This window comes from Anoplopoma fimbria, chromosome 20 (genome assembly GCF_027596085.1).
Source record: "Anoplopoma fimbria isolate UVic2021 breed Golden Eagle Sablefish chromosome 20, Afim_UVic_2022, whole genome shotgun sequence".
In the NCBI taxonomy this organism is placed as follows: Eukaryota; Metazoa; Chordata; class Actinopteri; order Perciformes; family Anoplopomatidae; genus Anoplopoma; species Anoplopoma fimbria.
Window position 1 is genome coordinate 22,566,325 of NC_072468.1, and position 18,723 is coordinate 22,585,047.

Consider the following 18,723-nt stretch of genomic DNA (forward strand, 5'->3'; position numbering starts at 1 on the left):
GACATTTCTTTATAGTTTGACATTTCCCTTGAACCTCCTACTGTGGTTGGTGACTAGAAGTCATGTGGCGCAACTAATCATGCAAAGGAAATAATTTGACCACGTGAATATTGGCAACAAGATGAGATATGACAAAAGCTGCCTTATTAAAGCAATTCTCACAGAAGAAGTTCAGAGCAGAACGGCCGTGTGTCCAGACAAATGAGCCGTACCTTTGATGCCGCTGGTCACTGCTAGGATGCTGGAGCAACAGCACAGGAACAGGAACAGGAGCTGCAGACACTTCATGACTTCATCCACGCTGTGGAGATGAATAAAACATTCTGTAATACTGGACATGTATCATTCCAGTCCAGGCCAACATGGATGTATCTTTCTCTAATATACACCTATGATATGAATATAACACAATCAGAAATATAATAAAATACCTTAAAGTTTACATTATTTGAAAAAAAGACAAGTATATCATTAGTTTCCATGCTATAATACATAGTTAATGGGAAAGTACTATTACCTCAGGGGCTCTCCTGATGCTGTTGATGTGAGTGATGACAGTGAATGAGAGATGGGACTGAGGTTTTTACTTATCACTGGTTGCATCACAGGAAGTCAGAACTTATTCGTCACAGAATTTTTTTTTCTTTTACCTTTTTGGTTTGTCTTTTTGTCAGAGTTCTTGTTTTTTTTCACAGTGCCAGCCAAACAATTTAGGACTTAAGATATGTTTGTTTCTTTTCTATTTTAAGCACTGCAGAGTGAAGCATGGCCTTTTTGATTAATACGACTTAAAATGGGTGTCCTTTCTTGTTACTATTGGTCATATTTGTTTTACCATACTGTTTTAAAACATGTTTATGTTGTCATTGAAGGATTTTAAGAATCAACTATAAAAAAAAATATGTATTATTTAGATCAAGGCCAAAGGAGCAAGGCTTCCTCTTAACTTACTTAATGTGTAAGTGTTCAGCTGGGTTGAGATCTGGTGACTGTGCAGTGCATAACACATGTTTCACATCATTGTATATTCATCATCAAATCACTCAGTGACCCTTTACACATTGTATGGAAGCAAATGCATTAATTTCTTCATTAATTTATTCCTTTAACGTGCCAGCTGTAAGTAAACATTCCAATCAACATGGAAACCTGACTCAACATTTACACTTACATGGAAATAAACAAAAAGGTCATGGACTAATACTACTGTGCAAAGAAGGCAAGCACATTTCATACCAAAAGTGCTTTACATTTGACACAAAAAACAAATGACTACAGCAGTAACAGCAAGCAAGCACAATGGTCGATTCTTGGCCCGATTCCTTTCTCAATGTACATACTTCCCACTGGTTGCATTACTAGTAGAGACAATTTATTGTAATATTTTTACACAGATGATACACAACTATAAGTACCTTTCAATCCTACTGATTCTTGTAGTTTGATTATTCCCAAAAGCTTGATGATACAAAGTGTTGAATAACCGTCCAACCTGACAGTCGAAAGTAATGGAACGAGAGTGACCTTTGAGAGTACAAAGTGCGATTCAATCATGTTGTTATTATCAAGAAAAATTAACCCCTTTCTGTCTGCCTGGAGAATGTTATTAATGCCTTAATTTCATCCCATCTGTATTACCATTAATCTATATTTTTATATCAGCAAAAAGCACTAAACCATCTACAATTAATCCAAAATGCTGCTCGACAGTATCCCATGTTAAACATCCCTTCATTGGCTTCCCATTGAGCCAAGAATACATTTAAAAATTCTAGTAATCACTTGCAACACAAAATGGATTTGCTCAAAGCTATGTTTCTGATCTGCTAAGCATGTACGAAGGTCTGCACTTAGTTCAGCAGAAAAAGCTCTTCCTGCAGTTCCTACAGTAAGTCTGGACTTGCAACCAAGAGTGCAGTTATATATATGAAAAAAGTCAGCTTGTCTTCACTTGCAACAAGAATGGATTTCTATCATTTTTGTTTACAAATGTCTTCTCCTAAAGTCGTCGCATCTTCTCATTTAAAACCACCACCAGACCAGATCTCAGGCCTGTTCGACTCGGGTGAATTGAAACTATAAGTTTCATCCCATTGGGTGAATTGAAACTTATAACTTGGATTCTAACTTGGAACTATTACTGAAGCTGTTTGTAGTTCATGTGTGTGACTGGCTGTGTTTTATATCTATTCTTATTTCTCCTGCAGTGCTAAGATATGACAATATGACTTCTGGAACTCTTCATTTGGAGTTCGGGGAATGATTCAGTGAGAACCTGGCAAACTGCATTTTCCTTATTGCTGATATACAAAAAACAACCAAATAACACAAAAATTATTAGCTGCAACTGTTTTAAATCTCATGCCGCAAGTCAAAGTCACGTCACAAAACAAGGCGACAAAAATGTGCTCATCATATAATATGTTTTTTCTACAGTGCTGTTATTGTATAACCTTCAATGCCTAATCATTTAAGTTCCCCTCCACTCAAAGAAGTGTTTTGCTTATGTAACGTCACTGTTTGACCTCCACTGTGCAGAATGCTATAAGGGCAGATTCTGACACCAGAAGGCTATTTCCTGGTCACTTACACTCTATGTTAACTTAGATTTTATTTATGAGGTTGAATTTTTTTTTTTTAACTATTAATTAATAACAGATTGGTGTTGGCTAATAGAAATAATTGTTTTCTTATGTGTACAGATGATACATTTGCTCCAAGTTTGCTCTTTTATCTGACGTTAATGTTGCAACAGGATGGACGGTTACAGTGGTTACTGAGAAAATGCATTTGCTAAGAGAACAAACATTATCTGACATCTTGATAAGGTAGCAGGCATGCTGATGCTACAATACAAGCTAATGACGTGTGCACGGCCATGAGAATATGAAGCTGTGTATACAGTGACAAAAATGACAATAACCATCCTCCAGCAGCACAAATAAAGGCAATATTTTCATCTCCTGGTGCATGTCTATGGAGTCTGGAGTGTAACAATAACAATTATGGACTTCCTCAGTGCTTCATTATGATCTGCTAATAAATTGATTCTTTTTTCCTGCTCTAAATGGTCAATTATTAATTAACAGTCAACAACAAAATGTATAATTGTTATTTTGGCACACTCCAGTCTCAATACAAGTCATCTATATCTCTCTCCGATTAAATCTCTGTGTCCCATCTCTTTAAACTGTCTTTAAAGCAAAAAAAACAAAACAATAACAAATGTTTCTAAAAACATTTAAACCTGAATATGTACATCGTACAAAGTGCACAACAAAACATTTCAAGATTAACAGAATATACAGGGTTTTATGCTGAGCAGATACTTCCAATTTACTTCTTTTAAAAAGTGTATTTTCTGGAAATTAAAACAATAATGACCATTTCTTTAAGGTAATTGTCCCACAGCACTAACTGTGATTGTAGCAGCGAATCTGCAGCGATAATCACGGTGTCTCATGGAGTTCCGGTTCTGAGTCGCTGAAGTCGTCTTGAATAGTGCTACATATCATCCACTGCTTGACGTAGTTAGAATTCAAGCTTTTGTGCTCGTGAAATAAATCAGAGTGCATCTGCTCCGCTACGTTTGAGTCTGAGGCTCCAGGGCTGCCGCACTCTCCGAAACCACTGTCAATAGTGTCCAAGTCCACGTGAGGGTAGCCGTCTTCCGACTGCTCGTTCGAGGCGAATGAGTCGAGTGACACCCTCTCTGGTTCATTAAGCTGGGCACGTGGTGGAAAGTTTATATTTTCCATCGATAAGTCATTCAATATTTGGTTTTCATGTTGTGGTAACAGCCCACTTTGCCTCTGAGGTCCCTCTAAATCATAACCAGCGTGTTCTCTGCCGTCTTCCTTAAATGATCCAAAGCGTTCTCCATCTTGGTAACTTCTTGGGGTGTTTATGGAGCTCAGTGACCCGACTTCCTCCTCAAACTCTTCTTCTCCAGATAGAGTCACAGTGTGGATGGAGATGTGTCCGGTGGAGTGACCGGTGCCCTGTGAACTGCCACCGTCCTGGAAGAACAGCAGCGAGTTGCTGTGGGGCTGCAGCGTGTGCAGGAAATGACCAGCCTGTCTCACTTCGTTGTCCTCGCTGTAGAGTTGTTTCTCGTTGTTCCACTGAAGGACGTCGTGCTGCTTCTCGCTCATCACCTGAGCATGTGGGTTGATCATCAGGTAATCGTACTCGTTGAATACAGGCTTCACCCACTCCTGCAACAGAACAAATGGAAAACATGAATCTGGTATATTGGCTTAAATGCAGGGGCCAATAAATATTTAGAAGAGTATTTGCTTATTTACATTCTTGCAGAGAGTTCGGTATATGATTAAAACCACTCTCATATCTATACGGTAAATATGAGGCTGGAGCCAGCGGGGTTAGCTTAGCATTAAGTCAGGAAGCCTGGCTCTTGGGCTGATCATGCATTAGTTCTAGCACGCAACTCCCAGTAAAACCACAACTATTCATTGTTACACTTTGGTTTAAGTATGCGATAAACAAGCCAGGTAGAACAAGTTCATTAGTGAGCTTTAGATATGTTCAGCCTTTGGACCGGTTGGCTGTTTTTCTCACCTTCCATTCTTTTAGCCAAGCTAAGCCAAGAGGCTGCAGCTTCATTTTGAGCATACAGATATCAGAGTGGTATTGATCCCGCCATTGAACTCAAGGAGATAAGAAGAAAGAAAATGACAGACATGTTTGCCTTAATAAAAAAAATAAAAAAAATAAAGTGCATGAGGCCAGTCTCATACACCTCATCAAAAGAGAGAACCTACTCTTTATCAAATATTTATTTAATATGTTTTGCCCACTAATATTGTTTGTTTGAAGTGTGAAACATTATTACTTGGGGATTTTCCGCAGGATACATGTGAACATTAAGCTACGATTGTAACCGTTTATAGGCATCTTATAATTAGCCCAGTGTAGACAAAACATGACACTGAAGTAAAGGAAAATATTCCATGGTCTTTGTCTTGAGCATATTATTTTAATAACAATAAAAGGTTGTAACTTTTTCACTAACAAGACTGCAAAGATTCAGCCCCATTTTTATGTTCTCAATTAAAAAATAACATTTTTGGATTTTGCCTTTCGTGCACTTTTAGTCGGATCTCCCAGCAAATCTGCAGTGCTTTACGTCAACATATTCATGCTACTGAAATGAGAACCTGCTGCAGCCACATATAGCCTCATTCGGTGATGGCCAGATAAGCATGAATGAGTTTCTTCATGCAAAAGCCACCACATCCTGAGGTACAGAGCTCATCAACATCACCCAACTGTCTCTGATCTGCTGGGAAAGCGTAAGCAGTCTGTACCACAAGAGTAAGATAGCGCAGTCAAACTAGAACATTGTTTTAAAAGAGTTGGTTCAGTCTGTTGCAGTGATCCTGAAGATGTGATATAGAGTACAAAAGAAAAACAGCTAGAGAGTAACAAGGATTATACTTCACCTGTCACAAAGCACTACACACGGCAGGCATGTTGTTTCACTCTCACACTGTCAACTATTTTTGCATCAGATTTAGAATGATTTGATATAAGCGGTTGCATGTACGTCGTTTGTAAACTAAAGGAATTAACTAAATTCAAATCCAGTTTAAAGAAATCGATATTCACACACTATCACTATTTTTCATCCATACAATACTCTTTATGATGGAGAACTTGTTGAAAGTTGCCTTGTGGAGTATGTCCAAGTATTAAGGACTAAACACAGGGGACTTCATCTCATATCTTTCTTCAATACACGAAAATAGTTTGATGACGGATGGAGATTAGTTAAAATTCTGACAAAGGTTGAGCAGCATCTGCACTCCTTTGAAGCGGACTGACCTAACAAATGTCCTGTATGTCTTCAATAAACTCATTTCATCAGATATGCTTCTTTATCGCTTGCATTTAAAAAAAACAGACACAAGTTAAGTTTCACAAGTTCACATGTTAAAGACTTGTGGACAGCCAACGTAAAACAGATTACTCTGTGCATATATTACATTAAACAAACTTGCACTTTATGACATTTGTGCCACAGACATGATCTCATTATATCATATTTTGTTCCATAATCATAATTTGAGTGAATTGCTCATTCAATTTTTTTGCAAACAAGCTTGCCTTGAACCATGACAGACAAAGTCTTTTTTATTTTATGAACAAAATGTTCCTCATTTAGCCCGGTCTAGCATATTCTGCATAGTGAGAAATGAGAGCAGTGCTAAATAAAGAACAACTATTTCCTTTTCTCCCTCGTACTTCCTGATCTCTGTGTTATTTGCAGCAGTAGCGCCCTCTGCATGACCAACATCTGTAACTGCACACAGATCTCAGGCCACTGGGTTGGTTGAGCTTGAAGTGGTTCACTCAGAGGTAACACTATCCCAATACAGATGGTATGTTAAGGATTATTATAGGTGTTTTAAATAGATACAGTATTCAAACACGACAAAACTCTTCAGCAATCATAAGTAGGAATGTGATGAGTGTCTTTAGGGCCATGTTGTGTTATTTTCACACAGCTGAAAATGTCTAATAAGACCAGTAGAAGATTACCTCAAAAAGCTACATCAAAATTATTAACATCTACAGTACACCCCTAATGATAATAATATTATTGTGAAACACTAGGTTGGACAGCAACACTCAAATCTGCAGCTGAAGTTGGTGAAAAGTATTTTTAGTTGGTTTGAAACCAAGAAAACCGGATCTAGTTTCCTGGGTATCAACTGCTGAACAGCTGTTTTTTATTAGCTGTAACTTACTGTATTAACTGTAACTTTTTAACATTTACCTTTCTTGGTTTTATTGCGCTGCATCAGTAAGTCAAATTCCAGAGTACATTACACATATAGTGATTAAAGCGATTCTGATTTATTGGACACTTCCCAAGCAGATGCTCAGTCACTTTAATCATGTTTGTGGATTCTAGAATAATTGTATACCATACATATATATACATATATAAGACATTTTGACATGGATCTGGGTTTCTTTTGCAATGCAAGAGTGAAGTTTTACCAGTTCGGGGCCCTTTTGGCTATATGGTCCTACTGAAATCAAAGTTTCATCAAATACGTTTTAAAATGCATAATTTTTCTTTTTACTTTTAATACATTCTGCAGCTGTACTTAAATGTACTGTTGCATGCAGTTTGCATTCAATTGAGACATACTACTTCATCATAACATTGCCTCTTAAACTACTAGGTCATATATTTGCTGCTAAAAGGATTGTGGGTCAGATTTGTCAAAAAAGCATGTTGGCTTACATACTGCTAAATATAAAATCGTATGCATTAGGACATCCTAGTATTTTTGCCAGACCGCATTTGATATACTATGTATTGGGACATACTAAGTAATTTTCTGGCATAGTAAATAGTATGGTAGTTTGGGTATTGGAACGCACAGATCTCTTTCCATTAACCTTAACATTAAATTAGCACATATGAAGAAAAGTGAGTGTGTTCCATTGAAAACAACAATCTGTCTATGCCTGTTTATCAAACGATAGAAAGAAAAATTTACATTAGGGGAAAATGTAAAAAAGGTAATGGAAAGGATAATCATAGAAAGATCTGCCTGTCAAACAAAAACATATTTTTTCTTTTAGCCTGACACAATGACGCATTAGAGATCTGTACCAGGGGTATTTTCCACTGGGGTGGAAGAGGTCGTGCTGTCATAGACACATATCTACCCACAACATCAGAGAGATAAAAAACAAAAAGCCTCTTGAAGCCCCTGCACACTGAGTCATTCATATCATGAGGGCCCTTAAATGTGAAGTGAAGGGAAAGTCCCATCATGCGAGGTCCAGATGTGCTGAAAGTCCCCACTTGGGCAACACCTGCTGGGTACTTTGGAAATTACACACAAAGCCCAAAGTCTTTTGTTTTCCGGTCTCTCTTACCTTGAAGTTCCCCCCATAGCTGAGGTAGAGGGGCTTGAAAAACTCCTCCGCCTTGGGGATGTATAAAATCCGTTGGAGTTTTTGCTGCCACCACCTGAAACAAATATGAAATGATTTCAGACAAATAATGGAAATAGGTAAAATAACACAACATCTGTAATTTATCTCACTTGTGATAAAGTGATTTTCCTTTTTCGGTACCAGAGCTGTGCAGAAGTGAAGTCGTGTCCGAATAATAACCAGTAATGCTGAGAGCACAAAATGGCTTTTAAATAAATTGTTACACAGTACAAAGTTTATTTAGTTTATTCAGGTCAAAGCTGTCCACGTGTCATTCCTCATTTTAGCAATTATGTGCCAATTTGTAGTTTTTACGCTTTTTGCTTCAATGGCAAGAAAAAGAAGTCAGAAATAAACACTCAGTTACAAATAGGGGTGTCACCGATTGAGAATATACATAGTCAAATCTGATTGCTAAGGTCTTGCCTATTGTCAACTAATCTTCAAATATTGTTTTGTTTTTTTGCCTTTTTTTATATTGAACTTTATGTATCCATAGAAAATAGTAATAGGGATGCTAATTTAGATTTTTTTCTGACCATAACATGCCATAGTTAACCAACAACATTAGTCCCTTGCATGCAGGGTGCTGTGGTTAAAGTGCTAACAAGCTGCAATGCAACCATAACCAATACACAAACAGGTTTAGTGTGCGTATGCTCATAACAGGCTCCACCCGTCTGAGGAGTTAGCAGCCAAGATGATGCATGCATTTTCATAGACGCATACAAACACTTTTCACAGTAAGTTAAAACAGCATTAATTAGTTTAAGTGAAAGGTTGCCGGTTGTGTGTCTGAAGGTCACTGTGTACTGAAAGTTCGTTGTAACATTAGCGAGAGAGAAAGAGAGAGAGAGAGAGAGAGAGAGAGAGAGAGAGAGAGAGAGAGAGAGAGAGAGAGAGAGAGAGCGTGTGTGAGAGTATGAAGTTAGCTGTAAAGTTAGAGCTGTGAGCGTAGCAGTGCAGTGAGTGTTCAGTGTATTTGTCTCCTGAAGATCCAAGACAAGTTTCTGGTTCTTGCCTGCTACCTGCTGGTTAAAATGAAGTGGGTGGCTCACTTAAGTTGAGCTGACCTTTAAGGTGGACCTGCTATAAAGTGGCAAGCCGCTCCTCTGAATGGTGATATTTCTTTTAACAGTTTAACTGACGGCATTAATCAGTCAAAATTCTTATTTTAGTTAATGGTTAATCTTGAACATCCCTGAAAGAAAAAATGTAATTACTAAATATTGGCCAAGAGACATGGCTATCGCTTAGCTGTTGTTTAAGAACTACAACACTGTGTGTGTGTGTGTGTGTGTGTGTGTGTGTGTGTGTGTGTGTGTGTGTGTGTGTGTGTGTGTGTGTGTGTGTGTGTGTTTGTGTGTTTGACATTTAGCTCCCACATATAGCCTGAATGAAATGACCTGTAAACTAAACTCCACAGAGATGTTTTGAGTGTGAAATCGTCAAATAGTCTACTATTCAGTGTCACCAGTTTATTTGGTACAAATAGCTCAAATCAATGCAGTCCAATTAACATTGATGTGAAATTTAGGGAAGCCAGTCAGAGACCATTTCTCACCAGCAAACAAAGAATTAAAACTGATACAAAGATACATTTTCTGGGTTGATGGGACAATAAAGTTTATTCTATTGTGCTGAAAAGTCCTGCAATAAATCCTACCATCATTGAAAGTTATAATGTTCAGTTTTTGTTGAAGCAGTTTTAAAGAAGTGTTGATTCAACTTCATGGTCATTGCGGAGGCTGAAGTTTGTGGTGCTGTTGAATTGAGGCACTTCTAGTAATTTGTCGAACCGACACATTTTTTACTGATATAAAAGTAGTTGACAAAATATTGAAAAAAAACAACTGCAAGCATAACACAATACAGTTGAGCATCACCACAAACAAACCAATAACAGTGTATGTGCTAAGTTCATTTACTTTTTGAGTTTGTGTTCTTTCATGTCACTGTATGTGCCGTTAATAAGTGAGGTGTTGTTAGCTCGCACACTGATGCTCTGCATGACTTCCTATGTCTGCGAGCCATTTCAGTGCAAAGTGCCGCAGCACGTACAGCACAGCAGTGGTTTCTGTATATGTGGGAGGTAATGCCAGGAAAGTGTAGATCGAAGCAGTGAGATGCTTTTGCTGATAATTTACTGGAAGACAAAGTGTTTCTGACCTTAGGACTCTGTTTGCTTTCTTTCAACCTTTGCCAAGATATTTTTCCGTGCAATGGATGTAGATTCAATTAAGTGTGAATTAAAAAGGAAATTTTACCTTTAAACATGATTTGCACGTTCTATTTTTATAATGATGATCGTTGGTTCAGTCCAAATATTCTACTTCTACAAGCTTCTACTAGGACTCATCACTGAATATAGAGTGCCATCACTGTGAAAACGAATAAATGAGGCGTTTGAGTCGGCGTGGTGCACGTCAATGTGTGGCAAACCCCACTGTATTTGGAGACTTATAGAAAAGTGGACCACTTAGAATTGTTAATCAAGAGAAATTTTGAAAAGTTATTAAGGTAGCTCAGCACACACACCTCAAATCCAACTGTAGTCACACATACTCTGTACAAAAGGAACGGGGCCACATCCTCATACTTGAAGTAAAATAAAGTAACTCTGGTGTTTTCAGTACTCACGGTTTTTTGAAGTAACCCAGCAACAGGAGAAGGACAAGAACAACGGACAGAGGGACGTACCACCAAAGTCCATTAACTCCTGTAAAGGAGACATAACATATCAAATATGTACCAATGTTTATATGAAGGATCAATGCAGAAACTCATATTTGTATGATGGTTTGAAGCATGTAAACACAACAAAAATATCATCTCTGACAAAAGCTGATTATTTCATGGCTCCAGGCTGGAGGGTACAATGCTCCTCTACCTTCGTACGATCCTCTAGTCCTCCAATGTGCAGTGGAGCTCCACTCGCTCCATGGACCCACATAGAGATTCCCAGGACACATTTTGGTCTGAACATCCACAGTATAGAAGACATGTGGTTGCAGATGCTTATGGTCTAACAGAATGTTCTTCTCTTTCATTAAAAGGGAGAGAACTGGATCCTGTAGGAAAGGAAATAAGAACAGAAAATCTTTGGATGGGTGTCGTCAGCAGAGGCAACTGACAATAATAAAACTGCAACACTTTCTTGATTTTGTTTTCGTGTTTTGGCTCATGTATCACCTTCGACAAGTCTTTGCTGTCTCTCACGCGCACCCTGTATGTGATACAATCTTCTTCGCTGTTCACAACTTGGTCCCAAGTGATGTTGTAGACCCCGTCGTTGTTTGTCACACTAACATTGACAGGAGGCGACAGTTTCACTGTGAAAAGACAAGTCCCAAGGGAACCGGGGGGGGAATGTTATGAAACTGAAAACGTGTGTATGCCAACAATACAGACAGTTGAAGATTATTTTTAGCTTTTGTCTTAATCTGGAGGGTAAAAGCAGGTGGGCTGGGGTTTGCTGCCAGATGACAATTTGGGTTTGCTGGGAAAGTTTGTTAGTATGCTTCTTGTCATTTCTGAATTTTCTGAACTTTCAAACCAAACAGAAAATGATTTACTGTACAGTAATGTGATGGCTATATTTAACAAAAGTGAAAGTGTTTTTACACACAATGTCCAAGCTGTGTAAAATCTGCCTGATGGAAGAATTGCAAGAAATGTACATTTAACTTCTTGTAAATCATTTTTATACACGTAAATATCATAAGGGATCTAATTGCTGCCTGTGACCATTTTCTCTTCAGTGTTACCCACCATGTTATCTGTTCAGCGAAAATGACGAAATACAGAAATGTCATATTACTCAGTGATTATCAGTTTAACTCACCCACTTGACTCAGTCCCCATGTGGACAACCCACTGGCATTCACTTGATCTCCCTGTTTACTGGCTGTCGCATTACAAAAGGTTCCAGTGGATAAAACTTCATCAAATGACTCCGGTTTCATTATGCACCAGGACTGAGGTGGTTTGACTTCACAGCTGCCATAAACCTCGGTTTGAAGTTCATCCCTACAACAGATAAACAACAGTGTGTTATTATAATTCCCTGTGACTTCAGATGATGTCTCAGCACCAAAGATTGTGGTTTAGGTGTGATCTTTTTTTTTAGAGCAGAACTGATGCAGAGCGGTTCTATGAAAAGCTTGATTTCACATCATGATTGTCTCTTTAAGGTAAACATTCAGCAGAGGGACAAATTCAAAGTATTGCTTAGCTGTCTATCTGAACATGAAATAGCTCACAGCCAGGCTTCTTATTAGTGTGACTCACTTAAGTAACCCCTCTGCAAGTGTGTAGCTGCTAAAAGATCTTTCCTAGAGATTTTAATAACCTAGATTTATTAAAGCAACCAACCACAACAAGTCCTTTTATGTCACTATGGAATATAATAATCTCTTCTGATTATTCCCTGAATTTATTTAATTATCCTATTGTGAAAAGTGAAAAATGAAGTTGAGGTGTTCAAATTGATCGTTATTTCGATTAACAATCCAAAATCCAAACATAATCAGTTAAATATCAAATGGGAGAAAGGAAATCATGAAATTGTCATTAAATGAATGACATATATTGATTTGAATCAATTTGAATATTGAATGTTGAACTTTACATTAGATAGTTTGTCCACCAGGGAGGACTTGCCAGTTTTTTCTCCAAATGTAAAATGTGGCGCTTGCTTGCTACACACCTTGTTTGCAATTCTTGAACAACCAAATTTAAGGGATCCTTTTAAAAATAGAAAAATATTGTTGTTTATGTTTAAATAAACAACAATCAATGTCAATTGTTATCGCAGTTTTAACCTCTCAAACATCAATATCAATTGGGTCTACTCCTTACACCAATGACAATCAAACCATTTCACTTTATGGCATCAGTGAAGGATGTTAATATTGAAATCATTCTGATTTGAAAAAGGTGCAATAAAGACCACCAATTAAATCTATTCAGCACCTTGCAGTGTTTCCACTATATCACTGTAATGTAATGTAATGTAATGTAATGTAATATCAAAGCAACTGTTCTTAAGCAACTCCATTTTCAAAAGATGGCCGAATGTTTCCACAACACAGTAACAACTGACAAAGGATTTTTTTGAAAAACAATCAAAATGTTGCTTATAATATTAAGACCAAATTTGGGGATCCCATAATTCAGAGGGGGGAACAAACAGCTAGCCCACTAACATTAGAATAAAAGCTAGTGGGGCTACGATGAAGCTGCATACTTGTGCATCAACACAAAGCATTTTCATCATCAGCGACACTACAGACAGCCTGTACCTGCAAATGACATTGAGGAGGACGGAATATGTCGGCAGAGAGCCAGAGCAGGAACAGTTCAGAGAAGATTCGTAGTCTGTCGAGCAGTTGACGTTGCACAAAGACGTGACTGCAGCAGAAAAAAAATGAAGTACAGTCAGTTATAATTGTATTTTTCATATTTAACACTTTTAAGAAACTTGCACAAGCATCAAGGCAATCCCACAACAATGTACAAGGGTAAACAAATTAAGCTGATCTTAAATGGAGTACATTAATGTGGGGAATTACCGTTAGAAATAAATACAAGACAAGAAAAAGAAACTGATAAGATAAGCAAACTTACCACTGTGAACAAACAAAGTGAGGTCCCATAGCAACAGTAAGAGCACCGCTTTGAGAGCCATGGGGACGACCCACTGTTATCAGCGGCTGGTTAGAGGGAAATACAGCAACTGAAACTAAATATAGACATACTTGTTAGCAGTTAAAGGGGGGGGGAAAAAATTAACAGTGAGAGAAAAATAAATAAATTGTCCTTTGTGTGCTAAATTGGGACAAAGGCTTTTTAATTATCAAGTTCACAAAGGCTCATCACCATTAGTATTCATCAATAATTAAATACATTCATACAAGAGCATCACAGTTACTTAGTCCGAGCTATAGGGTAATGAAATGAATAACAAAGTATCTCTCAACCTGGCTAAACACCTTAAAAAAAACATTTTTCCATCAGCAATTTTCTGTTCTCATATTAAATACATTTAAATAATCGATCATCTTACCTTTCTTTCAATCTAAAATTCTGCGTCTTAATCAGCCAACACGCTCACAGAGTCGCTGCTGCGCTGACGTCTGTGTGAGAGTGTTTAGTGGAACAACGTTGCGGGGTTTGTCAGTGCACATGCATCATCAGTGGCGTGACTAAGGATGTGGTTTCAGACCCTTTGAACTGTATCAGTGTGGTGCCTTCCCACCACATCCACACTGCTCTTATGAATATGCAATAGTGAACTAGAGAACCCAAAAAAGTCAACAGGAAACTGACATCTTCTAAAATAAAACAACCAAGTCATCCTATTTGTGTCTCTTAAATAAAGGAGGTAAAAAAAAAAAAATAAGATGGATTTTTTTCTTTTTTAAACAAGTTTTTCAGTTGAGGGACTGACAGATACGTACTGAGATATTTTTCTTCTCCCCCAAATAGTTTATGTTCTACTAAAACTATCACAAAATGTATTAACTACCACAATGCAAATCCTTGCTCATAAAATGTATAACATTCTTTCAAAACGCGCAAGAAAAGTTTCACTACTGAAATGATTCTGCACGCTGACACCGGAGAGGCTTTTTGATACCTTTTAAAAAGACCCTTATTATAAACCACCCACATGTCTATAATAACAGTTTATCAGGGGTGTTTCAGTAGTTTCCACCAGAGTTTGTAGACCTGCTAAATGAGTCATAATCCGGCTGTGGAGCCACTCAGAACCGTCTTTAAATAACCAAATTAGCTCTAAATGTTATTAACTCACAGCCTGTTCAGCTGTGTGTACATGTTCTCCACCAGGAGTTTAACATAAGAATCATGATTCATGTGTATATTACATGCAATTCAAACTATTTTACAATGCAGTTCTGTTTTTCTTTTTGTACAATGGGTGGGCCCTTGTGGTATTCAAATCACCAAGTGGGTGTGCAAACATGTCTTGTACCAATATTAGTCAAAGCCAAATGTCACTCTATCACACGAAATTTACACTGTGTGAAGCTGTTCCTGCCATTGCTATTGAGCACTGCAATGGCCTTAAAACTAGGGTTGATGTTCAGGTGCTGCACTGCAAAGCTGCATCAATGTGTCGATTAACACAGAGTTAGTTTGTTTGACAAAAAAAAGCAACATGCAACTGTGACACATTCCACAACTTCAGCTTATCAAATGGAGAATTGGCTGTTAGTTAAATATGTTTAGGTGTTATAGCCCTGATGCACTGTGGCTTCTGGTTAGACACGGTTAAATGCAGAGGATCAATTCCCTATTGAAGATTAAAGGGGAAGTTCACCTCAAAACCAAAAATACAAATTTTTGCTCTTACCTGTTCGGGTTGCCTAAGTTGGGAGACATCAATTGTGGGCTCATAATTTCTGGAAAAAAGACAATGCCGTTGAGTTTTTCAAATGTATTTTTTGGCGCTTTGAGCACCACAGGACGAGTGCCATACAGTCCTATTACTATACTTTTATATTTGAGAGGAGGCAGACATTTCTATGGCCCATATCTCCAAAACTAAGCAACTCACAACAAAACAATCTAGAATGATAAATAGCACTACAGGCAAGAGGAAAAATAATTATCTTTTTAATGTATGGACGAACTGTCCCTTTCTTTAAGTACAACTTAATGTTATGCATTACTAGTGCAGTACCTGATAAGATGCAGATGGGGAGGTGTTTGTTTGTCTACTGCTGCTGTCATTATGTGGTAGCCAAAAGCCTAAATGTTGTACAAACACTTCACTACCACTAGAGGTCCTTGCAAGGGAGGTTTATTTGCAGTTAGCAGGCGTTATCAATTAATTTGATGCATATCTGCCAACTATAGAATAGACTGCAAATGCACTTACATAACTTCATGCTTTCTGGTTCTTTCAACACAGTTATTTTTACACATCTACAACATGGAGCAGAAAGCATGATTTACACAACATTTAACACAAGTGCAGAGATGAGTGACAGTCATCTGTGCACAATATTCTCAGACGGTTGTGCTGGCTCATTCTCTGTAACCATAATCAGAATGTATTTATAAGTGTAGGGACATATCAGGTTGGTTAGCTTAAGTTTGTAAAAAAAATGGAAGGAGAAAGAGCAGAAAATGCAGCTGTGAAGTGGATCAAAGTCTATAGTGTACTGCAAATGACAGGCGAAGTAAACAGGCTGCCTTAAATATTCAATTGTGTTTCCTGTTATGTTTATTTCCACTGAATTACTGCAGATGTGAACTTTTAATTAGATAACATGTTGACAAAGAAGGTTGTTTGTCTTGAAGTATTTTCTAAGTTTTTTCTGTTTTGTAAACTATAAAAACAGTTTTAGTGTATGTGTCACCTGTTCTCAAAACTGGATCTTGTGTTTCTAACTGCAAACCAAATGTAATATAGTGCAATAATACATCTGCCCATTATAATACCAACAACAATGTTTAACACATAGAAATATTTATCATTTTACGTATAAAGGGCCTGATCCGAGAAACTTATTAAACCATTTTATTGCTGATAACATTCTGACACATTTTCCTTGATCTTTTGCCTCTTGCATCTCTTTGGTGTGCTTTGGAAAAAAATCTCATTACGTCAACATATAATGTCACATGTTCTCCAAAAGTTACCTCCCTGTCAATAATGTGCAAAGATGTCAAATGCAGAATGAAATCAATATCAAAGCACAATAGTAATACATGAACACAGACTGCTTGTTAACTAGAAATAAGGACATTTTGGAAACAAGAGAAAAATGTGCTGTGAGGTCGATAATCTACCTTTGTTATTGAGATTGCAATCCTCTTCCCATACGTCCCATTGGCAGGTTACTGCAGTGCTACCACAGGGTTGGTCACAAAACTGGCATGTGATTCCAGGCCATCTTTGCACTCTGCAGAGACTGATGGAGGCGTTGCTGTTACAAGGCAGAGACACAGAGAATGTTGTTTATGAACAAAGAGAGAACCGTGTATTCATGCGAGAGGGAAGTAGGCCATCGGCCTCTCTGCAAAACAACTGGGTGTCATACCGTGTTGATTCCACCTCCGATAAGGAGGTGATATATTACTCACGATGTTCAACAGGTTCAAGGGTGTAACAAACCAGCTATGAGACCATATCAATTTGCTTAACGCATACACATTACAATAAGTTATAATAACAAAAAATAATAATAAAATAAAACATTCCCCTATAGAGAACATCAGTCATGCTACTAGCCTTCAAAATAAATGTAAAGCTAGTTGAGGCTTATAACTGACACACAGAGCTAATTTTAGAAATGGGAATATCCAGAACAGATGAAGCATAAACTTATCTAAGCATGTACTAAATGGGGAACTCCAACATGAAGTCTTACTTTCGTTTTCACATTGTGGTCTCTCATTATCTGAGGCAGTTGTTTAGGCATAAACAGTGCTCTGATTTAAACGGGCCACATGCACCAGTCGGATTATAAACAGATAACTTCACTTTGAGTTTGCTCAAACCTGAACTCCGGGGAAATGATTTGTCTCTCTCTAGTAATTTAGCATGACATCTGGAGCCTACAACAGTTATTGCAACTTTTATTGCATTTAAAACAATAACTTCCTCTTGTGAAGTACGACATGGTTGTGACTTAAAGGTTAAGCTCCCAGCTATGGAGTCTTGAATCGCTAATAACTGCTAGCTTGCTAACTGTTACCTTTTTTCTATGCACAAAGGATATTATAGGAGCAATTCAAAATCAATTTTTAACAATTTGCTTTTAATACTAGCGCAAAAAAAATAAAATCTAAATTGATAGGAATTCCAATCTCAATTGCTAAAAGCATCAACTTTTACTAACGGCTTGACATCTGCACGACGTCTTCTTTGTGTACGTTTATGTTGTATTTAATTCATAGACCTTGTTAATCCACAGAGCCAACGTGTGGTGCAATTATACTAGTGACACTTAATTAGACATGCCAGTGGCATTTAATATATCTTGTACAAAAATATCATTAAATATGATTACACTTTTCCCATGGTTTATGGAGTAGTCAGTCTTGCTACATCATCAGAGTATTTATAGTTTAAGGCCGATGACACAGGAAGCAGTGTTCTCCTGACTGAAGCTCTCCTTAGTCTTAGACTGATCCAGGAACTGATCCAATAAAGAGGATGTAAAAGTGAACCTTTGTCACTGGTTTGAAACAAACTGACCCCTCATGTTGCAGAATATTAAGGGTGAGAAGAAGCAGCCCAAAAATGCATAACCCAAACACATAGACTATAGTTCTGTGCAATGAGTAAACAACTGAGAAAACCTGCATCTTCATTCAGAAATGTGATGCAAATGATCCTATCAATAGCATTAAAAAAATAAAAATACCATAATATTCACAATGAACAATTTTACTTTCTTAATTTGCATTTTTAGCGCTATTTCTCCAATATTTCTGCAGTAAATAATCAGCTACTTCTTTCTATTCAAACCAAACGGTGACACACACACACACACACACACACACACACACACACACACACACACACACACACACACACACACACACACACACACACACACACACACACACACACACACACACACACACACACACACACACACACACTTAGCCTTTTCCTATATAATGGAAACATAAATTACTCTATATTATCTCTAATTGTACTGATATCTCTTGACTTTGAAAAGGTAAAGTTGCGGGCCA

General features: G+C 37.6%; 1 protein-coding gene across 4 annotated transcripts in view; it reads right to left on the bottom strand.

Moving 5' to 3' along the window:
• The window catches only part of il21r.1 (interleukin 21 receptor, tandem duplicate 1), a 38,465-nt gene that overhangs the window by 5,714 nt on the left and 14,028 nt on the right, over positions 1-18,723 (bottom strand). The window contains exons 3-13 of one of the 4 annotated variants that reach the window (XM_054621762.1): positions 16,807-16,943; positions 15,362-15,410; positions 13,612-13,726; positions 13,287-13,395; positions 11,828-12,012; positions 11,176-11,315; positions 10,874-11,054; positions 10,624-10,702; positions 7,924-8,017; positions 1,416-4,217; positions 213-301 (exon numbers count right to left, since the gene is read on the bottom strand). In XM_054621762.1, the coding sequence (XP_054477737.1) occupies positions 3,450-4,217; positions 7,924-8,017; positions 10,624-10,702; positions 10,874-11,054; positions 11,176-11,315; positions 11,828-12,012; positions 13,287-13,395; positions 13,612-13,672 (1,617 nt within the window). In that variant the 5' untranslated portion in view covers positions 13,673-13,726; positions 15,362-15,410; positions 16,807-16,943 and the 3' untranslated portion in view covers positions 213-301; positions 1,416-3,449. Of the gene's footprint in view, positions 1-212; positions 302-1,415; positions 4,218-7,923; positions 8,018-10,623; positions 10,703-10,873; positions 11,055-11,175; positions 11,316-11,827; positions 12,013-13,286; positions 13,396-13,611; positions 13,727-14,050; positions 14,319-15,361; positions 15,411-16,806; positions 16,952-18,723 lie in introns of those variants that run through there. The other 3 variants (XM_054621763.1, XM_054621761.1, XM_054621764.1) reach the window with 3 other exon arrangements.